A 27,436-nucleotide genomic window follows, 5' to 3' on the forward strand; every position below is an offset into this window, starting at 1 on the left:
ATTTGAAATTAAGAAATCAGCAGCTTAAAATAATCATATATATATATATGAATACATATATTGCTATAAATATACCTCATGGTAACCACAAACCAGAAACCTGTAATAGATACAAACAAAAAAGAGAAAGGAATCAAAGCATAACACTAAAGACAGTCATCAAATCACAAGGGCACAGAACAAAAGGAAATAAACAAAAAATAACTACAAAACTACACCAAAACAATTTTTTTAAAAGGCAGTAAGTGCATATCTAACAATAATTACTTTAAATTTAAATAGACTACATGCTCCCATGAAAGGACATAGAGTGGCTGAATGGATACAAAAACTAACTCATATATATGCTATCTACAATGGACTCACTTCAGATCTAAGACACACACAGACTTAAGTGAGGGGATGGAAAAAGAAATCAAAGGAGAAAAAAAAAAAAAAAACCTGGAGACAAATGAAAACAAAGCACAATGACCCAAAATCTATGGGATGTAGGAGAAGCAGTTCTAAGAAGGAAGTTTATAGTGATACAAGCCAACCTCAGGAAATGAGAAAAATCTCAAATGAACAACCTAACCTTACCCCTAAGGAACTAGAAAAAGAACAAACAAAACCCAAAGTTAGTAGAAGGAAAGAAATCAAAGACCAGAGTAGAAATAAATAAAATAGAAACTAAAGAAACAACAGAAGTGATCAATGAGATGAAGAGCCGGTTCTTTTAAAAGATAAACAAAATTGATAAACCTTAAGCCAACTGACCAACAAAAAAAGAGAGAGGACCCAAATTGATTAAATCAGAAATGTAAAAAGGAATACTTATAACCGACACCACAGAAATACAAAGGATCATATGAACAATTATATGCCAATAAAATGAATAATCTAGAAGAAATGGACAAACACCTAGAAATGTACAATCTCCCAAAACTGAACCAGAAAGAAATAGAAAATATGAACAGACTGATTACCAGTAATGAAATTGAATCAATAATCAAAACTCTCAACAAACAAAAGTCCAGAAACAGATGGCTTCACAGGTGAATTCTACCATTTAGAGAAGAGTTAACATGTATCCTTCTTGAACTATTCCCAAAAATTGCAGAGGGAGGAATGCTTCCAAACTCATTCTACGAGGCCAGCACACCCTGATACCAAAAACAGACAGAAATATCAAAAACAAGAAAAACAATTACAGGCCATTATCACTGATTAACATAGATGCAAAAATCCTCAACAAAATAATAGCAAATCAAATCCAGCAATACATTAAAAGAATCATACACCATGATCAAGTGGGATTCATCCCAGAGATGGCTCACTACCCACAAATCAATTAATGTGATAAACCACATTGACAAAATGAAGAATAAAAATCATATGATTATCTGAATAGATGCAGAAAAATCTTGTGATAAAATTCAACATCCGTTTATGATAAAAACTCTCCACAAAGTGGGTATAGAGAGAACATACCTCAACATAATAAAACCAAATATGAAAAACCCACAGCTAACATCATACTCAGCAGTGAAATTTGAAAGGATTCCTATAAGATCAGGAAGAAGACAAGAATATCCTCTCTCACCACTTTTATTCAGCATAGAATTGGAAGTCCCAGTCACAGCAGACAAGAAAAAAGAAATAAAAGGAATCCAAATTTGAAAGGAACAAGTAAAACTGTCACTGTTTGCAGATGACATGGTACTATACATAGAAAATCCTAAAGCCGCCACTGAAAAAGCACTAGAGGTCATCAATTAATACAGTGAAGTTTAAATACAGCAGGATACAAATTTAATATATAGAAATATGTTGCATTTCTATACACTAAAAATAAAATATCAGAAAGAGAAATGTTTTAAAAATCCCATTTACCATCACATCAAAAACTATAAAATACCTAGGGAATAAATTTAACTACAGAAATAAAATGCGTGTACTCAGAAAACTATAAAATGCTGTGAAAGAAATGGAAGAGGACACAAACTGATGCAAAGATATACCATGTTGATGGATAGGAAGAATTAATATTGTTAAAATGACCATACTACCCAAGGCAATCTACAGAGTCAATGCAATCCCTATCAAACTACTAGTGGCATACTTCACAGAAATAAAAGAAGTAATTCTAAAAATTTGTATGGAAACACGAAGACCCTGAGAAGCCACAACAATCTTGAGAGAAATAACAGAGCTGGAGGTATCATGTTTCCTGACTTCAGACTATATTACAAAGTCATCAAAACAGTATGGTACTGGCCCCCAAACCAACACATAGATCAATGGAACAGAATAGAGAGAAATAAACTCACACATTTATGGTCAGTCAATCTATGACACAGGAGGCAAGAATACACAATGAGAAAAAGACAGTCTCTTCAATAAGTGCTGCTGGGAAAACTGGACAGCTACATGTAAAAGAATAAAATTAGAACATTTTCTCAAACCATATACAAAAATAAACTCAAAGTGGATTAAAGACTTAAATGTAAGACTGAAAATCATAAGACTTCTACAAGAAAGCATAGAACACTCTTTGACATAAATCAAAGCAATGTTTTTTGGATCTGTCACCTTAGGCAAATGGGACCTATCTAAAAGCTTTTGCACAGCAAAGGAAACCATCGAAAAAATGAAAAGACAACATACAGAATGAGAGAAAATATTTGCAAATGATATGACCAATAAGGGATTAATATCCAAAATATAAACAGCTCATACAACTCAATAGCAAAAAACAAACAACCCAATTAAAACATGGGTCAAAGACATGAATAGATGCTTTTCCAAAGAAGACACAGAGATGACCAACAGGCACATGAAAAGATGCTCAACATCACTAATCATCAGAAAAATGGAAAGCAAAACCACAATGAGGTATCACCTCACACCTATCAGAATGGCTATCATCAAAAAGACCACAAATAACAAATGTTGGCGAAGATGTGGAAAAAAAGGGAACACTTCTACACTGTTGGTGGGCATGTAAATTGGTGCAGCCACTGTGGAAAAACAGTATGGAGGTTCCTTAAAAACCTAAAAATAGAACTACCATATGACCCAGCAATTTCACTTCCGGATATTTACCCGAAGAAAACCAAAACACTAATTCAAAAAGATAAATGCACCCCTGTGTTCACTGTAGCATTATTAACAATAGCCTAGACTTGGAAGCAGCCTAAGTGCGCATGTACATACAAGTCATGACTCTATTCCACACCTATGCAACATGAAATAAACTAGTAAGATAAACCGTAAGAGATAAGCAACAAAATGTTAGAAATGGTATATTATTTTGTACTCAAATGTGCCTTTAATTCTTAAAGTAGTAATTGTGTCTCTACTAATTCCAAGCTTTGGCTTGGCAACCTGGGATAAATAAAGATGTATAGTTAGTTATTACTGAAATGTCTTTAAACTCTGGTACATGTACATGTATATATATAATCAAAATTATATATATATATATATATATAAAAAATTAATCTGGTAACTTAACAATACGTATAATTTTGCATTTGCTGTTCCCTCTGCCTAGAACCATCTTCCCTTTAGTTCTCTACATTGCTGATGCTTTATCACCATTCAAACTCACCTCTTCAGAGAAGCGTTTCCTAATCATCCCACCTAAAGTAGCCCCTTTTCAGTCCCTCTATAAATATGTTATTATCCTGTTTGTTTCCTTCAAAGCAATTACCACAATTTGTAGTTATCTGGTAATTATTTACTCTTTTATTTATCAGTTGTGTACCTCTTCCCAGTGGGCCAGAACCTTGTCTATCTACTTACTGCCACATCCCCACATTTATTGAGTGTCACTCAATAAGTATTTCAGAATGAAAGACTCTTGTATAGTATTTAGAATTTTTGTTTTATTATTTTTAATTTTTTCTATTTTTGGCTGCGTCGGTCTTAGTTGCACGCAGGATCTTCATTGCGGCATGTGGGATTCTCTCTAGTTGTGGCATGCAGCCTCCAGAGCACATGGGCTCTGTAGTTTGCAGCACACGGGGGGCTCTCTAGGTGAGGTACATGGGCTCAGTAGTTGTGTCATGCGGGCTTAGCTGCGCTGCGGCATGTGAGATCTTAGTTCCCCGACCAGGGATCAAACCTGCGTCCCCTGCATTGGAAAGTGTATTCTTTACCACTGGACCACCTGGGAAGTTCCAGTATTTAGAAATTTTAAAACAGGCATTTCTCACAGACTTTTAAAACTAAAAAATCAGACTGTGGAGCTGTTATAATCCGGTTCTCTTTTCTTAAAAACCTAATAGAAAACTGAGGTTCAGTGCTCCCCCCAAAATCCTTTTAGGATTACAAGTTTGGAATGGAGCCAGGACAAGTCTTTCATTTCCCTGTCTCCCAATTCCGAGAGCTTTCCCAACCAAGCTGTCGTTTCTTCTAGTCTCACTTTATTAGTCCTACAGGATGTATAAACAGTGTTGAACACAAATGAAAATTGTTTGCTTCTTTTCCCATAAACTGCCTTTTTCCCCCTATAGTGGAGAAATCACATGCTAAAGAGGTCGACTTTTATGTCATGTGCAGAAGAAGAGATGAAATCCCATTATAACCCAATCCTGTTCCACAGCATGGCCTATGAGCCTCACTTCTCCTGCAGACCTGGTCAGAGAAGCCACCATATTCACTACATAAAGTCATAAAGTATGTTTTGAAACAGGAAGTAAATAAGTCCCATATACACTGACATTTCACACATCAAAAAAATTAATACATAGTTCAGCAGCTATGCCTATTTTCCTCAAAGAGGTCAAATTTAAACTCAAGTGACCAAGGGAAAAAATCCTACAAATAGAGGAGGGTCACATAACCAAGTACCATTATAGTCACAAGTCACAAATCCACTGGAAACTCTGAGAGAAGGACATCATTTACTGATCTGGAATCAGACGTATTTGGCTCACAGGTAGCAGGTAACTAAGCCACCACGTCTGATGATAAAACATTTCTGCCAAAAGGAAAGGTGGTCGTATTAAACAACCATTTTCTACCCTCCTGGAATAGCTGAGTATTTTATGGTGCCTAGGACAAGGTTCGTCCCTCCAAGCAACTACCCTCCACTACTCAGAGTTCCTGGGCTTGAAGTCATGGCTCAAAATTCATCAGAATCCATGGACAGATTAACACAAGTCACTCTCTAACCCTCCAACACAATGGCTGACTGTTCTCTGAGCCAGAACATTTTTGTTATTTCAAAGTTAGCTGTTTCTTCATGCGTAGTTGTCCAACTAGCCTATCTTTTCAAATGTAAAGTGACTGAGGGCAGGACCTTCTGGTTTGTAACACGAGTCCTAGCACTACTCTCTATTTTCCAACTGAACTGAGATGAAAATGATGCAATAAAATTCATACTGTGCAGAATATGTTTTACTGTGGTCAAATTTATCAGTCACAAAAATGAAGCCCCAAATTACTGGTGCTTGTATAACCCCGGCAAAACTGTCTGTGTGCATTCATGCCATAATGCTCTTAATTCTTTACCTTTATAAAAGAACATGAGATTAGTTTTAAAATTAAGCAAGATGACAGTACTCAAATAATACAAATCCAGAAATGGAAAAATTATTAATCCTATTAGTTACAAAGTTTACAATATTTACGCAAGCATAAGACAAATTAGGATTCAGTGCATAATATTATGGTATTAAGATTTGTGCCACTTTGTCTTTGAAGTGATATCTGCCTTTAAGTTTTCTATCAATATGTAATGCATAACAAATAAATTTTATGTATATAATTTTTTTAAAAAGATTTGTGCCAAATGTGCATATAAAGCAATATGAGGAAATAGGTAAATAGCTAACTATTTTATCTATATCCAATAGGTATACATAAAATAGTGTCCTACTTAGTTCCCAAAGACGTCTAATAAAAACTAAAGCAGACACAGATAACTGCAATCCTATCTACCTCAAGTTTCTAAAAACCCATTTGGTTACACATTCCAAATAGTCATGAGACTCAAACAGCGTGCATCGTCAACAAGTGCATGGCTAGACCAGTCACACAACTTTTTAAGTAGTCAAAGTGAAGCTACATGTTCAATGCTTTGTAGTAAAGTCAGTGGTATCCCTACTCCTAAACAAGAAGTGTTTTTTTATTAAGTTGTTGTTTCTATCCTTAACATAAATTAATAAAAACTTATGTTCTAAGTAGTATTTAATATAACCTAATACTCTGAAAAGATTTCCACTCACACATTATTAGCACATGGGTTTCAAGTATACTGATTACATGTAATTACATTACGTTATTGATTACAATATGAAACAACCTCATATTTCATTCAAGCAGCTGCTGAGAGGAATTTAGACAGAAGCATGAAAGAAGTTATTTGTAATTTAAATAGACACTTAAAATTGTATTTTAAAAATTAACACAATCTTGAACTAAGTGAATTAATTTTGTTAAAACAAAATTCTCTTTAATACTTGCACTAATGTGCAGAGTATAGGAAATGCTGACAATGCCAGGCACATGGTATATACTCAGAAACTTTTTGCTAAAAATGACCTTCACCTAGAGTGGGCTCACAATTATCTAGGGGCTTTTGTCTGAGGGGCTTTCGTCTGAGCAAGGAGGTAATAAGATCACACTGTGTATGTGACTATCACGTACTGTGTATATGTAAGTCAAACCATGTGTGGCTACCACAGTGACCAGTTTCTGCAGTGTTCATTCTATTGCTTCTTCAGCTCTACCAAAAGATAGTAAGAGTGAGTGAACAGACCTTCCAAGACTTGTGTATGACATATATCAATAAAGGGTTGTGTGTGTGTGTTTGGCATTTTCTCAGGTATGAAAAATAATTTGACTAATATAAGTAAGCATCTCCATTGAACAACCAATTAATGTAGAGGCAGAAGGAAGGTTGAGAGAAAATGAAACAATTTTGGGGAATGTGAATCCAGCAGGGAATTGTAAAATGTCTACCTTTTCCCATCATTCCCATCTGGCAAATCGCTTACCCAAATCAGACTGTCAAGATTACAGATCTTGCCTGAGAATTTTTAAATCCCTACGTGATTTCTTCTCTGAAAATAAATTCATCAACATAAATTAACCAGAACCATGCTTTTTTTGGTTTCTGACATGGTTAAATTGTGATTAGACAATTAAACATTTTAATGAAAACAGGGAAATGCAAAATTATTCCATAACTAGTATATGAAGGTATTCTTAGTCTTTATAAAAATTAGTATGGAAATCAATGTAACACATGTAAACAAGGTATTTAATTTTACTAAAGTGATTTATTTTGACAACAGTTCAAACTGAACTTTTATTTAATATAGAAGGTCAATAATACATACTTATATTTATATATTAAATATTTATATGTAAAATATACATATACTCAAAAAATGTCCCCACACTCAAAATGACAACTGTGTCAAGTATATCTGACTTAAAATAAAAGAAATTACAAAAATAAAAACAGTAATTATTTGAGGACAGTGGCATTATGGCAGTGTTTTCTTCATTCTTTTATAACATTATTATATTGCTTTTAAAATTAAAATGTTTATTTTAGTTTAGTTATACATATTAACCCACTTCATCATTTAGAGACATTAAATAATACTAAAAGAATATAATTTATAAGCAAAACTATTATGTAGTTTTAAAATTCATATATGTATAAAATCCACATACCTGAGCCAACCTCTTTTTCCTCTTCTTCAATGTTGTTTTTGATGCTATCATACTCCTCATCAATGGTCTGGTTACCACGCATCTGAGATAAAATTCTACGGGCCTTCTGAGTCTGTCCTTTCTGAATAAGCCATCGAGGGCTTTCAGGTAAAAAGAGAAAGCCAAAAAACTGTATAACTGCTGGAATTGCTGCAAGTCCCAGCATGTACCTGTAATAAGAAATCAATACATGGTTGTAAAATGTGGTCTTAATAGCACTGAGTATGAATAAAAGGTTTGTGTTCACCACACTAGGAATAACATATAATGGTAAAAATTAGAATGATTTTCTTTTCATCATATGTGCATGTCACCAGAAAAGATATTTTTATATTGTAGTGAAAAATTGAAAAATGAGAAAAATCTGATTCTTCTTTATCTCTCGCACAAATTACAATGAAAAAGAATGGACAAAAGTCACGATAATTTTGGATAGGCATTCTGAACCAAACACAACATGCAAAACACCAAAATCACCATCCTATCTAATACTAATATAATATAATTCTGTAATTTACAATATAAAAATGGGGCTAAGATAAAACTCTCTGATATCTGTTTAAAAGATATACTTTTCATTAAAATAAATGCCCAGATGTATTGCTTTACAGTTATTTCTTCTCTGTAAATGATTAGTTATGATTTCATTTTGCCATCAAGCATCATTTTTTTAGACAAAAAAGCACTTTACTTAAAAAATGGGGGGGTGGAGGGAGAGTTAGGAAAGCACATAGCAGCCGATAGCAGAAAAAAGATGAAGTCAGATGCTAATAATCATTATTAAAATGACTAGAAATATGAAAAAGCTGCTAATGTTTTAAGTTGTCATCTTCTTCAAATGTCTATTCTTAATGACTGACAAAATTCTAAATAACAAATAAGCATAGCACTTTAAATCTACCAGAGAAATAGCAATATGAATATATCAATATCAAAGATCTTTCCAAATTATTCTGACCACTGGACTAATCTCCTAATACCTCTAGGCCTCAATCTTTTTAAACTGAGCTAGATTACATAAACTTCAAGGTCTCTTTAAATTGGTGGCTTCTATGAATCTAGGACACCTGAATGTTTTCTATTGATCCAAGTTCCCAGAATATTTTCCATGGTAGATTTATCGTGGTAGAGCTCAGAAGGCCAGTCCTGATTACATAACAACCCATACTCACTGGCATTCATAAATCAAGACTCAATACACTTTTCAAAGCTGTTCTAACTTTTAAGCCATGCTAAACCAAAAGTATAGCAGTGCTGAAGACACATATCTTGTGAGTAAGTCTATTATTTTCCAGGCAATTTCATTTTACTTCCAAAAAGAGTAGAAAAACAAAAACACAATTGCTACATGGATGTTAAGAGTACCTCCTACTCAAACAGTAGCTACAAATACACTCAGAAAAATTAACTAAGATTTAGAAAGTGAACAAAGTGTTTATGAATGACTAAATGAATCACTTGGCCTACAATATTAAAGGAAATCTTATTAGCCATGTTTTATACTTTAATCCATAAGTATTGATAATTACACCAATACTTAATCACTCCTTCCTCTGCTCACCTAGAAAACATTTTTGACCTCTATTTATGTCATTATACCTTGTATTATAATAAATTATTTACCTATTTCACTTGACTGCATATTTAACTTTATATTCAGCATAGCACCTTATAAAGTATCTTGCACAGTAGGCATTTAGTAAATGTTTTATGAAATGATACAAAAACAGCTATATATATCGAAACTGTCTATATAAACTAAACAGAAAACTGTTTCACACTCATAGTAAAATTTTATGCAGCAACTCTACTGGATCATTAGCTCTGCAAAGTTACTTACACAGAAATTCTTTCCAATGAAACTATTTGTTACTCTAGATATAACCAGACCTTTCCTTCTATTTGTTACTCTAGATATGGCCAGACCTTTTCTTCTGAAGACTCATCTGATGAGAACTAGAGAGATCAGCTCACACAAATGCGTATTTCTGGCCTCTTTCCCTTAAGATGATAACTTGTATAACCAAATCTTAATGTGTGTTTTAATGCTGTAAATGAATGAAATTTCTATTCAGTGTGTTCTCTCTTTAAAAATTTAAGAAAAAAGGTTATCCTACATTGCCAATTATTTAAAAGAAAAGCAATAAAAAGGTAGAAACCAAATATATTGGATTAGGAAATAAATAAGAAGTACTAAAGATGAAAGCCTTTACTTTTCATTTCTCTATACCTTTCTTGATCTTTCCTTCCGTTTTCCAAACCCCCTTAGTGATGAATTAAGATTAAAGGGGTGAACAGAATACTTCAAAGAAGCACTGAAATGAATACAGAAACTGAATCATTTTTAGACCCGAAGATGCTCACATAATACTTTGCACTTTACTACTCACTATTTAATCCCAGAACATAATATTTTTAAAAAATTAAAAGAAAAAAGAAAAGGGAAGAAAAGGGAAAATACAAAAAGAAAAATATAAAGATACATATTAGCCTGTTTTTTTAAGCGAGCTGTAGAAGACAGACTACTTTAGCCCTCCAGCCTTCTGAAATCTCTAAGTCCCAAGAGTCTAGGTCTGACATTTACAATTCAATGCCTTAATACTAGGGTAGGAAAAAGGAACTCACACTCTATTGCCAAACTTGAAGGATATATTAAAGCCTGTTTTCAGAGACTAGTCAAGATAAAACATGTTTTATACATTTACATCCTAAGATTTCTAAAAGTAAAACAAAGGAGCTTATTTTACTATATTTTAATTATCTTTCATGATAAAAATATTTTGATAGAAATAAATTACCATGGCTTTGTAGAGACCAAATACACAAGAGATCAGGTAACTGTGGTTTATGATGGAGAGAGGGTAGGAGCAGACCTGGGTCATACTTCACCTCTGGACACATTAACCACAAAACCCTGATCAAGTTACGTAACATTTTAATGCACAGATGACAGTGTCCATTTCATTGAGCTGTTGGGAGAATTAAGTGAAATCATTCTTTTGGTACCTAAGCACAAAGAGAAAGCTCAGCAAAAAATGTTTTTACCTCCCTGACCTTCCCCCCTCTCAACTAATTCAATGCAACTTTTCTATTCCAGCTGTATCATCCACCCAAACTTTTAGTAGGCAGCAGTAACCAGTTTCTTGAGGAAAAACTGTTCCTCCAATGATATGCATACTGGAGAATAAGAAGAATAAGTAAGAGTTTGCTTTGCTGTGATACTGATGAAAATTTTAACGTGAGACTAAGAGAGGAGGAACTCTATACTAGTTAAGGCACTATTAGACTTACCAAGAGTCCTCTAAATCCAAGGAAACAAGGAACCAGATGAATGACAAGAGTACACTGACAAACCAGGCAGGCAATCCCCAGACAGACAAGCAGCCCCCTATTGACATGGGGGATCTCATAATTATAAGCCAAATCAAGGGTTCTAAACCCTGGCTGCACATTAGAATCACCCAGGAGGCTTTTAAAACACACCAGTGTCCAGGGCCCACCTACCCCAGGGATTTTGACTAATTGCTCTGGGCTTCAAGCTCAGGGAATTCTATTTTCTTAAAAGCTCCCCAGGTGCCATCAAGGCTGAGAACCACTGATCTAAGTGTTTTAAAACTCCAGGGGGTGAAAGTGAACAATAAGCACCCAAGGTCTACCTTAAAGCAAACATCATTTACCTTCTGGAGGCCAGAGAGCACATCAAGCTAACAGAAGGGGAAATGAGGTTGACTCAATCAAAAATGCCAAGCCTTCATGAGTTCTAAAAATTTTTAGAATATTCTTTAGCATCATGATCACTCACAGAAAGATACCTTTTAAAACTTTCTAAACTGAAGTTAACAAATGAGCTATTTTCTGGTACAACTAGCAGTACCAGCACCTGCCTACCAGAAAACTAAGGAGGGGACCTCAAATAGTAAGCAATACTTTCAAATTGTGTGTTTGGGCCACCTATCAACAAAGGAGACAAGCCGGGCTTCTTCACCTCAGATTAGGCCTTCCCAGTGTCAGGAACTGAAACTCTGTAAACCAAACATCCCTCATTCCTGGGTGCCTGCCCTCCCTGCTGTGGCTGAGCAGACCTGCTGAGCTGCTGCCATCAGATGGCCTGTGCCTCACACAAAACCAAACAAGTCCTTCATTGAACTGAACAATTTACAATCATTCTTGTTTTAAAGGAATCATATTGCTCTAACCTATGAAACAAAAGACAAGTATCTTTGAATAGATGGCCATTTAAGACACAGAATTTTGCAGTTCATAATTGCCCCTCTCTGAACTGATGATAACATGGTTATCTGAAAACATAGTCAACAGATAAACATGTTTCTTATCTCTAGTAGTTCCACAGCAGTGATGATTATGTTCCAAATACATGAAAATCTACTTGAAGGCCAAACTCAGCTTGAACAGCAAAAGTAGTAGCTAACACATAGCACTAGTTACTATGTGCCAAGCACTGTTCAAAAGAATTAAAATACTTTAACTCATTAATCTTCGCAACATCCCTATGAGGTAGGTACCATTATTATTACCATTTTAAAGACAAAGAAATGAGGCACAAAGAAGATACAGAACTAACATGCGGTGGAACTAGGATTAAAACCCAGGCTCCCTATAATAAATGTTTATTGTAAGTCAAGCTATAATAAATGTTTCATGATTACTTGATAATTATTCTGCAGAACTCATAAAAGGGGGCATAAATTTACCTCAGCCTCATGTTTAAGGATCGCTTTAGAAGTCTGTTGTTCACACATCTCTGTGAAATGCAGTAAAGCCCTGTGGCAATAACAGGGGAAAGGGCCGCTGGGTGCAGTCCCTCCCAATCTTGCCAAACCCTGCATAGCACCTGACACTTAGCACCCACTGGGCTAGGGAACTGCAAACGGGATTTAACAACACGGACCCACTCGTGGCAAATGGGATATTCTCTTACCCTCAACACCAGAGTGCTTTTATGAAAACAGCTGACTATTAGTTAAAAGAAAATACATCATTTCTAAGGGTAAACTTGTGGTGCTCACTTTGAACACTATGCCAAAATGAATTTTGATTTCATTTTTCTTTAACATACACTGGTAAACTTTTCATATAGGAAAAATTTAGATAATAACACAATATATAGTTTAAAAGATGTTTGAGGGCAAAAAATTTTGACTTGGGATTTGATCCTTTTAAAATGTTTTATATGACAGATGTGATAGATCTAAAGTCGCTTTTGTCTACACTTTGTTTTCCAATGTCTGCCTTCCAGGGCTTCCCTGGTGGCGCAGTGGTTGAGAGTCCGCCTGCCGATGCAGGGGACACAGGTTCGTGCCCCGGTCCGGGAAGATCCCACACGCTGCGGAGCGGCTGGGCCCGTGAGCCATGGCCGCTGAGTCTGCGCATCCAGAGCCTGTGCTCCGCAACAGGAGAGGCCACAGCAGTGAGAGGCCCGCGTACCGCAAAAACAAAAACAAAAACAAAAACAATGTCTGCCTTCCAGAGGCCGCCCCAAAAGGAATTGTGCTGGATTGAGGAATTGTATCCTGCGTCACGTTCTGTTTACTTCTCTTCTCCCCTCTATTCTTTTTCCTCCTTAAATTCTCAAATGATGGGAAAAGGTTGCCAATGCCTTATAATGCAAGAGCTATACGAATTACGGTTTTACTTGAAAGTCAAGCTGTAACAGAAAGACTATCATAGCTAAGGGAACTGTATTACAAAATATTATATTTAAAGCAAATTGTATAAAATTATTTTTATGGCTCTTGAGGTGCTGAATTCTACTAAGGGAAGACATTTTCACTCTGAGGAGCACAGTAAAGATTTTTTGGACACTGCAGTCATTTAGCCAAATATCCTCCTAATAGGCCATGATAGCATTAATGTGCAATTCAATAATCACTTCCTTACCTGTCTCTAGACCTCGTGTTGTTAAAAGTATACATTTTTAAACCAAATCCTCATGTTACATTTTTCTAGTCCTAGAGAATCTTGATATTTTTCAAAACAGTAAGATGAGCTCAGTCACCATCTCGGAAACTGTCCTGGGTACAGGGAGGATTTTTAGCAATATTCTCTAATAATATCTCATACTATCTTATAATAAACTGAAAAAAATCAAATGACAAATCTGTATTTGTTATTCCAATAGTTTTACCTCCATCCTCTATCTTCTACCTTGCATTCTGTTTATATCTATTTGCTATTAATTTGGAAATCAAGAATGGTTAGCCCATTCTAAGAGCACAAATCAATTAGAGGAATACTGTATCATAAATACTAAGCATAATGCTATGCTTTATTCTTTAAAACTCTACAGTTTCAAATTGGCATTCTTTCACATATAACTGCAAAATAAACTTTAAACCTTGTTTTCCTGAAACATTTCATTGAAAATAGAAAGGATTAACAGAGTAAGTAAATTCTTTGAAAATGTTACTTTTTGAAGATTTACTGTGTTTGCTTTGAAAGCTAAGGCTGAACTTGCCATCTGAGATGTTATTCAGCTGTTTACCCAGCAAACATCTGAATGTGAGTTAAGTACCAAACTCTAAGCCAATCATTAAGCAATTAAGCATCATGAATGAACTTAACCAGAAAGAGTGCATTACTGTGTAAATCCAAAAACATCTCCCCAAGCTCAACTTTCCAATGATCTCTATCATTATACACTTTTTAAGTTTCCCCTTAAAAAGGCATAACCCCATCCCTTCAAACCACATCCAAGAACACTGTCCTTCAGCCCTATATCTAGAGCTACCCAACTTCGTTGTTCAAGAGTCCTACAGATTTTGAGTTTTTTCATAAACTTTAAGTAATAATCACATGAGTAATGCATTTACTCCGAGATCCCTATTCTTGGATTTACAAAAGAAACAGCCACCTTTAAATATCAACGATAAAATAATTACTCGATAGTCATCAAACATGAATTGTGATTTATATATGTTCTTCTTTAATGCAAGTTTTAAATGTAAGAAGATAACACTGAATTTAACTACCTGCTATAGTTACAACAACTTACTTGATAATATATTTAAAAATTTTTCTTCATCACTCACGAATCCATTTCAATAGATAAGAAATTAAAATAAGAAAATACTGCCTAAGAAAGGCTACAAATGAACTTACCTACAAAACCGAAATAGAGTTACAGATGTAGAAAATAAACTTATGCTTACCGGGGGTTAAGGGGTGGGGGAGGGATGAATTGGAAGACTGGGATTGACACATACACACTATGATATATAAAATAGATAACTAATAAGGACCTACTGTATAGCACTGTGAACTCTACTCAATACTCTGTAATGGCTTATATGGGAAAAGAATATAAAAAAGAGCAGATATATGTATTTGTACAACAGATTCCCTTTGCTGTACATCTGAAACTAACACACATTGTAAATGAATTATACCCCAATAAAAATTAAAAAAAAAAAAAGAAAATACTGCCTAATTGAGACCTCAGGCTAATAAGTTAATTTTCCTCTGCCATTAAGGGCCATGTAGAATATTATCATCAATGACTGATACACTTGAAAATCTGATGGCAGTTAGAGAGCAAACAGGAAACACAAAGCTGTGGGTACATAATAAAAAAAAAAAAATCAATGTGTCAAGTTGGATTCTTTCAAGTAAAAAGGTGATGTGATACATCACCAGCAAATGAGAAATTTTTACGTTACCTAGTAAACGAGTCTATGTAAACTGTTAAAAAATTCATAGCCATAAATGTAAACATATATATAAGCCAAAGAAAATATTAACTCTATCTACATAATAAGGGGAAAATCTCTCAAAGTAATTTGATATCAGTACATAAGGCAAATGGCTTGGCCGAGGTTATTTAGTGCTGTGGTCATAGCAGAAGCAGCAAGATATACTTGCTTTAATAGAATAAGATTAGATGCTATTTAAATAAATAATGTAGTATTTTGCAGAGATATTAGATAGTTTTAAACAACATGGCAAAATGCATTAAGATGTACAAAATTGACAGTACGAGTGCTGAAAGTAATGCGTGCACAACCATACCTATATACATACCCTTTTCTTTCCAACTCTGAATATCTTCCATATGCAAAGCTCTATGTTTGGGATTTTGGAGATACAGAAATGACTAAGAGATATTCCCTTGCTTCAAGGAGCTCATACCTAGTAATCATGGAACAAAATTGGATTATGTAATTGCTATGACTGAGATTTAGGCACAGTGTAAGAGTAAGGAGAAAAGTTATTTCAACAGAGGATATTAGAAAAAGTGTCATGGCAGAAAAAAACATTTAAACTATCACTGACCATTGCAGAAAAGGAATATAATGGAGAGAGCCAACATAAGGTTGAAATTAACTTTTTTAGGCAAAATTTGCATATAATAAAATGAGATCCAAGGTGTACCATTCTGTGAGAGTGTGTGTGTGTGTGTGTGTGTGTGTGTGTGTGTGTGTGTGTATCCTTGTAACTACCATCCCAATCAAGAAACAGAACATTTCCATCATCCCAGAAAGTTCCCTCATACCTTACCCCCTTCCACTCAATCCCCATTGCCTTAGACAATCACTGATCGAATTTCTGTCCCCATAGCTAATTTTGCATATTGATGAACTTCATACGGAATGTTAGAGACCATACTTCTTTGTATCTAGCTTCTTTCAATCTTGTTTTTGAGATACATCCATTCTTTCTGATCTACCGATTTATCAATCCTTACCAGTCTCATTGTTTTAGCTTTATAGTAAGTCTTGAAATCAGATAGTGAATCATCCAACTTGTTCTTCAAGATGGTTTTGGCAATTCTAGGTCCTTTACTTTTCTGTAAAAATTTTAGAATCTACTTGTCCTTTTCAGTGAATTTGAATGAATGTAAGTGGTGATAGCGGACATCTCTGTCTTGAATTCCATCAGAAGGGAAAGCATTCAGGCTTTCCCCATTGAGTATAAAGCTGGCTGCAGGTTTTTTTGTAGATGTCCTTTATTAAATTCAAGAAGTGCTCTTCCATTCTAGTTTGCAGAAAGGTTTTATCATATATAAAGGTTATTCTGTCAAATGTTTTCCTGCATATATTGAGATAGATCCTTTAGTAGGTTTTCCTCCTTTAAATAATTTCAACATGGTGACTTGCACAAATTAATTTTCATATGGTAAACAAACTGACTTTTCTGAGAAAACTGCCTTGGTCAGTTTATATAAAAGGATTTATTATTCTTTTATATATTATTGGGTTTGATTTTACAATATTTTAAGGATACTTTCAATCTGTGTCTAGAATTTTCTTTGCTTGTAACAACTTAAGCCACTTCCAGAACTAACAAGCCATGAATCCGAACCACTGCCTTTCCCAGTGTACTCGAATCTCCATTACTACCCAAAGTGCAGCCCATCCAGGTCACTGCTGGTCTTTAACAGTCTCAGAAGGACAGAAACAAAATTAAGTAAAGTGTATTCAGCGGCAATTTCAAGAAGAAGAGCCTCATTCAATTTGTTATAGGAATGGGTAGCCCTTAGGTATAATATCTAACATAAAATGTATTGGAGTCTGTTATGATATACTTTAGTATTTAACATGCACTTATGAATTATTGAGAATCTATGTCACTATTGAATGTACTAAAGAAAACTGGACAATTAAATGAAGCATGACTAATTTCAGGAAAAAAAAAAAGCCACAGTATTAGTTATGCTGGCCTCAAAACTCAGCTGGGAAGTACTCCTTCTACCTCTATTTTCTTAAAGCTTTTGTTTAAGCTTGGAGCTATTTATTCTCTAATGTTTTACTTAATTCACCAGTGAAACCATCTGGGCCTGAAGTTAGCTTTTCAGGTAGGTTACTAGCAATGATTCGACTTAATAGAGGAATATTCAGATTTTCCATTTTACCTTGTGCTGGTTTTTAGTAGAGTTGCGATTTTCAAGCAATGTGTCCATTCCATCTAAGTTGTTGACTTTATTGGCACAAAGTCGTTCAAAGTATTCCCTCACTATCCTTATTATGTCCATAGAAATGATGTGCTTTTACTCCTGATATTGATAATTTGTGCTTTATCTTTTTAAATCAGTCATAATCAGTTTACCAATTTTATTAGTAATTCCAAAGAACCAACATTATTTTTCTATTGTTTGTCTGCTTTGTATTACATTGACTTCTCTTCCTTATTAACACCTTTTGTTTCATTTGGTTTTAATATGCTCATATTTTTCTAGCTTAACATGAAACTTAGATCATTTGACTTCTCTAATAAAATCACTTTAGCTATATATTATGCTCTAAGCACAGCTGAAACTGCATTCTACAAATTTTGATATATTTTATTTTCTTTGAACTCAAAACTGTTTTCTAATTTTCCTTCTGACGTCTCCTTAAATCCATGAGTTATTTAGAACATGCTGCTTTTTTTTTTTTTTTTTTTTTTTTTTTTTTTTTTGCGGTACGCGGGCCTCTCACTGATGTGGCCTCTCCAGTTGCGGAGCACAGACTCCGGACACGCAGGCCCAGCGGCCATGGCTCACGGGCCTATCCGCTCCACGGCATGTGGGATCTCCCCGGACCGGGACACAAACCCGTGGTCCCCTGAATCGGCAGGCAGACTCTCAACCACTGCGCCACCAGGGAAGCCCCTAGAGCATGCTGCTTTAATTTCCAAATATTTGAAGCTTTTCTGGCTATTTTATTGATGTCTAATTTAATTCTTCTATGGTCAGAGGACATATTCTACAAGAGTCATTTTTTAAATTTATTAACATTTATTTTATGATTCAGGATATGGCCAATTTTACAGCATGTCTGATGTGAATTTGAAAAAGAATGTGTACGATGCAGCTGTTGTGGGTGTAGCTATCCACAAATGTCAGTTATGCCTAGGCAATTAAGAGTGTTTTCCAGTTTTTCTACAAACATTTTTTGTCTAGTTGTCCTATCAGTTGCTAAGAAAAGAGTTAAAAATTTTCCCAATATGAGCCTGAATTTGTCTACTTCTTCCTTTAGTTCTGTAATTTTCAAATTGTGATAAAGTATACAAAATAAAATTTCCCATTTTAATCATATTTAAGTGTATAGATCTGCAGCATTAAGCACATTCACAATGTTGTACAACCACCATCTATTAATTTTTGTTTATGCATTTTGAAGTAAACTATACATTCTTTATCATTTTTAATTCTGATGAATTGACTCTTTTATCATTATGAAATGTCCTCTTCATCTCTGGTAATACCACTTGTCTTAAGGTCTATTTTGTGTGATTATTAATATAGCACACAAACTTTCTTATACTTACTGTTTGCATAGTCTATCTTTTGCCATCCTTTCACTTTTAACCTATCTATTGCATTTTACTTGAAGTGTATCTCTTTTACACAATATAAATCTGTGCCATGCTTTTTGTACACAATGATAATTTTTTATATTTCATGTTACTGTTGCTGTAACTGGATTTTAAGTCTACCATTTTGCTATCTGCTTTCTATTTGTCCCATCTGCTATTTATTTTTTTCTTTCTTCTTTTTTTAAATATTTATTATTTATTTTTGGCTGTGTTGGGTCTTTATTGCTGCATGCGGGCTTCCTCTAACTGCGGCAAGCAGGGGCTACTATTCGTTGCAGTGTGCAGGCTTCTCATTGCCGTGGCTTCTCTTGTTGTGGAGCATGGGCTCTAGGCCCACGTGCTTCAGTAGTTGTGGCAGGTGGGCTCAGTAGCTGTGGCGCAGAGCACAGGCTCAGTAGTTGTGGCACACGGGCTTAGTTGCTCCGCGGCATGTGGGATCTTCCTGGACCAGGGTTTGAACCTGTGTCCCCTGCATTGGCAGGCGGATTCTTAACCACTGCACCATCAGGGAAGTCCCTATTTATTTTTTTCTTGCCTTTGTTCAGATTATCCAAATATCTTAAGTATTTCATTTTAATTCTTAAAATGGCTTCTTAGCTGTATCCTTTTGTAATCTAGTCTAGTGATTGTTCTCAGGATAAGACATGCATCTTAACTTATCAGTCTACCTAGAGATAACACTGCAACTCTTCACAAACATGTATAATTCTATTTACTGACCCCAATTTTTCTGCTATTGTCATCATATATTTTATAACTTATATACATTATAAATTGCACAATAAATTTAAATGTAAACAGTCATATGTCTTTCAAAAAATGGAGAGAAGAAAAAAACAAATTCCTTTATATTTGGTCTCTTATTGATAGCCACTACTTTTCCTCCCTACTGCAGCTGGATGAGCTTTCATCTAGTGTCATTTCCCTTCAGTCTGAAAATTTTCCTTAGCATTTCTTATAATGCAGGAGGTCTAGTGGTGACAATTTGTCCTAACTTTATTTGAAAATGTCTTTATAAGCGTAATCTTGAGGTTTGCCTATATTGACCAATTTTTCTTTCAATTATGGGTCACATTTTCTGTTTATTTGCATATCTAATAATTTTTAATGTGTTTTGAGTATTGTGGATAAACTCTGGAGACTCTAGATTTTGTTCTCTTCTGAAGAACACTCACTTTTTTATTAGGCACCTTACATCTGTGGAAGCTTGGTTTTACACTTGGCTAGTGTAAATCTGTTTTCAGTTTTGGCTTGGTCTTAGGGGAAATTCCTTAATCACGCAACAAGTCTTTACTCCTAAGGCTGGTGCTTCTTTGATTTCCGTGGAAGCTCAAGCTGTTGGCCCCTCTAACCTGGCAGGTTTCAAATTCCAAATATGTCCTTCCTCCTATGGGCAGGAAATAAAATCTGTCTCATCTTTCACCGTCTTCTAACTGTTGCCTTCTGCAGGCTCCACGGAATCTCCCCTGTAATATTCACAGTTCAGGGATCTGTAAAACATTTGTAGCAAATTAATATTCAGATTTGGTGGCTTCCTCCTCTCTGGGTCATTCTTTTCCTGGATTTTACCCCTTAAATTTGTTGCTCTGGCCATCCCAAACTCTAGCCACTTATACCACAAGCCAATAAAACTGAAGTTTTCTTCTTAAGTTCTCGCTGCCCAGCATCATGGATTGAGGGCTGCCCTCAGAGAAAAAGTCATAGGTGTATACATCACCGTGAACTGTTCCCTTCAAGGATCAAATCCCCCTTCAGTTTCTTGGTACTGGAGCTCTCCAATGTTTTAAACATTTTTTTTTATTCTGTCTATGACTTATAATGGTTACCTTCAGGGGACGTTAGTCTTAACGCCAATCAGTCTCATTAGCAAACTATATTAACTTTTCACCTGGAAAATTCAGACAGTTAAACGTGGGGGCGATTTTTATTGCCAGCTTTATGCAGGATAGAGACCCAACCTAAGATTTTTCTGGAGATAACAGCAAACAATACCTAGGAACACTTAAGAGTCTATAAGTATGTTCACAGCTACTAAAACTCATTTGATCCTCACAATAACACTGTACAATTGCTGAAGCATTAGCTAATGAGGATGTCAGTGCTTAGATAAAGCAACGTATGTGTTGTTAAAGCAAGTCTCAACTCTCTTCTGTCCACTATACCTTTACGATAAACAGTCATATATATATCTTGTATCTTAATTCTGTCAATAATAAAATTACAAATATCTTCAGTAGTAAGATATTTACTTGTTAACCAAATCCATCTATCTTAAAATGGCCAATGTCATAAATAATAAGAGTACTTTCCCTGGCATAAATTTGTTTAGAAATATCACCCTCTTTTGAATATGATTCTGAAAATCATCTTATTGGCATGGTTTTTAAATTATAAAATATTATGGGGGAGAGAAGCTCATAAATTTTCTAATCTAAAGTAATGTTGATTTTTTTAAATTATTTTCTAAGACTGTCAATAAACAAACCTGAACTCAATGTACTGTTACAGAGTGCAATGGATTTAAAGTTCTATTCATACCTGTTAAGACTAGCCTTCCCACTTCACTCTCAAACTCCCAAAGAGTAATCATGGCCCTCCCAGTAGCCACTCTAAACTTCTCGCCATTGCCCAAACGTGACTGGCTCTTTTACACTATAGGGCCTTTGAAAATTATATTTCACCTAGAGGTTCCCTCTCCCTCACTCTGCCTCGAACTCTTTTATTCATAAAAGACTCAGCTCAAATATCATTCCAATTTTGAAGCTAAGTTATTTATTCCCCGAGAGCTCCCATAACACTATCATTTACTTAACATGCTGACGAAAAGCCTCTCCTTCATTAGTCTGTGAGGTGCTTGATTGCTTAAGGACAGGAACATTTCTTATTGATCTTTCTATCTCTAGTATCAAGTACAACAGGAGTATGTAGTAGGTGCCAAAAATTTTTTTTGAATGACTGAATGATTTCCATACTAACTGATGTCTCCAAGAGTACCATGTCAGTACCTCACACCAATACTCTGGCAGTACTCTCACAATAGGTTCCCTGAACCCACCCAAGAGCCAAGAGTTCCAATAAATTCTGGACCTCACTGCCATGTTAATCACTGGCTAACATTATGGCATGAACTGCTTAAAAAGTAATAGCTTCCATTTGTCTGTAGATAAAATTTCAAAACCTCCAGCCTAGAATTCATAGACCTCTACAATCTGCCTCCAATCTACCATGTACATCTTAACTTCAGTTTCAAGCCTCCTGATCCTGCCCTCATCCATCCTACTCTCTGTCCTCATTTTCACCTCAGTCCACATGAATCCTGCCAATTCTTCAAAGCTCAGCACAAATCTCACATTGTCCATGAATTAGCCTGGTGATACTCCAGAAAACTATCTAATATAGATGTAACTAGCACTAATACCTTGTGCTTTTCATTCAACACCTGTATTACCTCAAATTTTCCTTCTTCAGCTGAAAAAAGAAAAACAAAAGAACATCATGTGAATGATGAAACATGCAAAAACACCCAGTATACTTTGCAAATAGCTGTATACAGTCTAGTGAGGTGGAATAAGATAACTGTAATTTAAAAAAAATTAAACCTGAGAAACAGTAAAAGTAAATATAAAGGAGAATTCAGCCCTTCCATAGATATACCATTCTTTTTAATATAAATCGCATGATGATTTATGTAATTATAAATAGAGGAACACTCATTTGAAAATCAGCTCTATCCGAGAGAGAAGAGCAAAGAATGTCCTGGGGTCCAGAGAGGTACATTATTTTGAGGGATGTAAATTTTCATAGGCTCAGAAACTAGTTTTCTTTCTCTGATTTTTATGCTCAGTAAGAAATATTTAGGATTAATAATTTAGTTTTTCAGCTACCTGCAAAGATATCTATTCCCCAGCATAAATTAAAGAATTGGTATTTTGGTTTATAATCAGTATCTTTTTACTTTGGTTAAGAGTCTCTTCCCTGGAGCCCAGTCAATTTCAGCTAAGTTCAATAAACATTTAGTAAGCCTTTACTATGTTCCAGACCCTTTCCTAGACCTAAAAATGAGTACAAGGTCAAAACTGGTTCAAAAAAATGGTGAGTATAAAAGTGAAGCCACGTACAAAGTATTATGAAAAGGCAAAGGAACAAAGACAGTTTCACATGATATACAAGCAAAAGATTTAAAAGAGGAACAAGAACTGAAACAGTAAAGCAGGACAGAGTAGAAAGACATTATAGGCAAAGTGAGCAGAAGGAAAAAAACAAATATGAAAAAGCAAGATGTGAGTAGTGTATACAGTTTATAGGCATAAACCTATGTTGTATAAAGAAGGAAGGAAGGAAGTAATAATGAATTTAAAAATCTAGGAAAGCAGGCATGGATTGGATAATGAAAGGCACTACAAGCCGTGATGAAGAGACTGATTTTTTTCCTGTAGGAAATGGGGAGTCTTGGAAGCATTTTAGCAGTGGCATGTCCAGATAAGTGTTTTAGACCGATAATGGTGGTGGTGAAGTTCACTTTACTACATGTTTATAGAGTGCCAAGCTTTAACTCGGCAATTAAAAAAAGAAAACCATGTGCCATATTGTGAAGCAATTATACTCCAATAAAAATGTTAAAAAAAAAAAAAAAGAAAACCTTTCTTTGCCTGAGGTGTAGTGAGTAAATCTCACTATGTTCAATAAGCACAATTCAAAAATATAGCACAGAAAAGGGCAAACAGTGATAAAACGTCATGTCATTTAGTGTTAACTACCAAAGTAACTGTCATCTTTATAAGCACTATAATATATTAGACAAAAATAAAATCTTTCTCAATATTACTAGTCATCAGGGAAATGGAAATCAAAATCACAACAAGATGCCACTTCATACCCACTGAGATGACTATAATTGAAAAAGAGAGATAATAATTGTTTACTAGGATGTGGAAAAACTGGAACTCATACATTGCTAAATGGGAATGTGAAATAGTGCAGCCACTTTGGAGAACAATCTTGCAGTTCCTCCAAAGGTAAACATAGTTACCATATGACCTAGCAATTCTACTCCTAGGTATACATCCAAGAGAACTGAAAATATATGCCCACCCTAAAACTTGTACACAAATGTTCAGAGCAGCATTATTTTTAATAGCCAAAAAAGTGGAAACCACTCAAATGTCCATCAACAGACGAATGGCTAAACAAAATGTGGTATATCCACATTACTTGCCAATAAAAAGAAATGAAGTACTGACACATGCTACAACATGGATGAACCTTAAAAACATGCTAAGTGAAAGAAGCCAGTCACAATGGAACACATATTGATACTTGAAATACCAAGAATAGGCAACTCTATAAGGAAAAAAAGTAGATTAATAGTTGCCTAGAGCTGGGAGGAGCTGGGAAGTTGGATGATGACAGCTATGGGGTACAAGTTTTCTTTTCAGGGTAATAAAAATGTTCAAAATTTGATTGTAGTGATAACTGCACAACTCTGTAAACATACTGAAAGCCACTGAATTGTACATTTTAAATGGGTGAATTGGTGTATTAATTATATTTCAATAAAGTTATTTTTAAAAAATTAATCTTTACTGATATTTTCAAAATCCTTATTTCCTCTTTCTTATGGAGCCCAATAATATTCTTCTCAGTATAGTAGTAATATGACACTACAGTGCTACAAAAGTATCAGTAGGCAATCTTCTACTGCCAATTTTTTCTAGAAAAGCTTACCTTTCAACAGTTCAGCAAAAAACAATTTATTTCTATGACATCCAAACAATAAGAGAACAGAAGCTTTGACCCATCTGACACAAAGGGTGATTTAGTCTTTCAACAACCTGAACATCTAAGAAGTTTTTCGGTCAGTTTCATTTTCTATATATATTAATCTTATCACTATCATAAAAATTACCAGTAATCATATTTTAGACTTTAAACACTTAGAAGCAGAATGAGGAAAAAGGTGGCTACATTTCAACTAAAAAGAACTGGCTCTAATCTACGCCATGTAATAACCATATGGTCTCAGGCAAATATTTAACTTCTCTGAGCATTTTTTAAATCTACAAATAGGGAATAATACTAGTTCCACCAGCCTCTCAAGGTTTTGGTGAAGATCAAATGATATTCACTAACAGACTCTAAAACTGTTCATCAGTGTAAAGTGAACTAGTTAATCTGGGACACTAGGTATATAGTATGACATCAAATGTTAGTAACTTAAAGTAGAGTTTCAGACAAATCAAAGTCAAAAAGGCAAATGAAAAAGAAACAGGGTTTCCCTGGTGGTGCAGTGGTTGAGAGTCCACCTGCCGATGCAGGGGACACGGGTTCGTGCCCTGGTCCGGGAAGATCCCACATGCCGCGCGGCGGCTGGGCCCGTGAGCCATGGCCGCTGAGCCTGCGCGTCCAGGGCCTGTGCTCCGCAAGGGGAGAGGCCACAACAGTGAGAGGCCCACGTACGGCAAAAAAAAAAAAAAAAAGAAAGAAAAAGAAACAAAATGTTAACATATTCAAACTCTTGGAATGTAGGGAACATTTTACTTTATGATACATGAAAATATGAGTATGAGAAATAAATTTTTTTTTTTTTTTTTTGCGGTACGCGGGCCTCTCACTGCTGTGGCCTCTCCCGTTGCGGAGCAGCAGGCTCCGGACGCGCAGGCTCAGTGGCCATGGCTCACGGGCCCAGCCGCTCCGCGGCATGTGGGACCCTCCCGGACTGGGGCACGAACCCGCGTCCTCTGCATCGGCAGGCGGACTCTCAACCACTAGGCCACCAGGGAAGCCCGAGAAAGAAATTTTATATGAAATATTTAAAACCACATTTCCTTAGAACTTTTGGAATACATGGCCACAAAGTGATGAATTATCTATTGTTATAATCATGAGTAAGTTATAATTGCTGACAATTCTAATGTCGATGCTTAGGTAAAACTCCAATTTTCACTTGCTTGTAACCACATTCCTATGAGTCCAGGAGTCAGATGAGGTAAACACAAAGCTAAGGATGCTGAAAAATAGAAGAAAATAGTACACAGAAAATTCACTTGTAAGAAGAAAAGTAGACATATTTGCATGTATACACAAATAAACATGTATTTGTACAAAAACTAAGTGGATTCAAAGTGATCTGCTATGTTAATGCACTGGTCTGAATACTAGCCCAAGTTTGTTTTCCATCCTCTTATTTTATTTTTTCACCCCTGGGTTCTCCAATATTATGGGAAAAATTCACACAGGTGTGCTACTTCACTTTACTGCAAATATCTGCCTCCAACATCAGCTGGGATCTCATGGTTATTTGGAAACTCATTTTTGTCTTTAGTCTTTTCCTTCTTGTACCTTCTATGGTAGATATAAGCATTTAACATTTTTTTTCTCTAGGCCTCTGCCCTAGCACCTCCAAGCCACAACTTTACTGGTTAAGAAACCAGAGGTCTTAGAATGTGTTTCCTTCAACCTCCCTTACAATTTACCTCTAGTAGCACCCATCTTCTATGCATTCATCAGAATAGTAAATAACAACATGATTCATCATTTATTGAGTATTTGCCATGTGCCAAACACTGTGCTGAGTACTTTATATACAATAATTAATTTAGATCCCACAATCACCTTACAAGATAAGCATCTTTGGTCACATTTTTTACAATGACAAAAGTGAATTTCAGGGGAACTAAGTAACTTGTCCAAGGTTTGTAGCTAATTACTCACTGAAAACAGATTTAAATCCAGCTCTGCCTATCACTATGTCACCCTGCCTCTCAAAAGTATTCTAATGCCTATCCTAAGACCTCCACTTCTGCACAGGGATACTACATTCATAACTTATTTTCACTACTGTATCTTTCTTTCTTTCCTAACCCAGTACTGAGAAAAGGTACCTATATTGCTATATTTAAGTGGTGTTGGGAAAACTGGACAGCCACAAGCAAAAGAATAAATCTTATACCATACACAAAATTAACTCAAAATGAATTAAAAACTTGAACAGAAGACCTGAAATCATAACACTCCTAGAAGAAAACATAGGCAGTAAACTCCTTGAGATAGGTCTTGGAGATAAATTTTGACTCTGAGAGCAAAAGTAAAATCAACAAAAGCAAAAATAAATAAGTGGGACTATATCATACTAAAAAGCTTTTGCACAACAAAGGAAACCATCAACAAAATGAAAAGGCAACCTACTGAATGGGAGAAAAAATTTGCAAATCACATATTTGATAAGGGGTTAATATCCAAAATATATAAAGATTTCATATAAACTCAATAGCAAAAATGCAAACAGTCTGATTAAAAAATGAGCAGAGCATCTGAATAGACATTTTTTCCAAAGAAGACATTCAGATGGCCAACAGGTACATGAAAAGATGCTCAAAATCACTAATCATCAAGAAAATGCAAATCAAAACCA

General features: G+C 35.2%; 1 protein-coding gene across 1 annotated transcript in view; it reads right to left on the reverse strand.

Moving 5' to 3' along the window:
- Positions 1–27,436, reverse strand: part of SLC2A13 (solute carrier family 2 member 13) — a gene marked incomplete at both ends in the record, with an annotated part of 424,910 nt that overhangs the window by 311,737 nt on the left and 85,737 nt on the right. The window contains one exon of the mRNA XM_082665776.1: positions 7,675–7,883. Within this exon, the coding sequence (XP_082521902.1) occupies positions 7,675–7,883 (209 nt within the window). The remainder of the gene's footprint in view (positions 1–7,674; positions 7,884–27,436) is intronic.

Source organism: Grampus griseus (genome assembly GCF_964374135.1).
Source record: "Grampus griseus genome assembly, chromosome: 11".
NCBI lineage: Eukaryota > Metazoa > Chordata > Mammalia > Artiodactyla > Delphinidae > Grampus > Grampus griseus.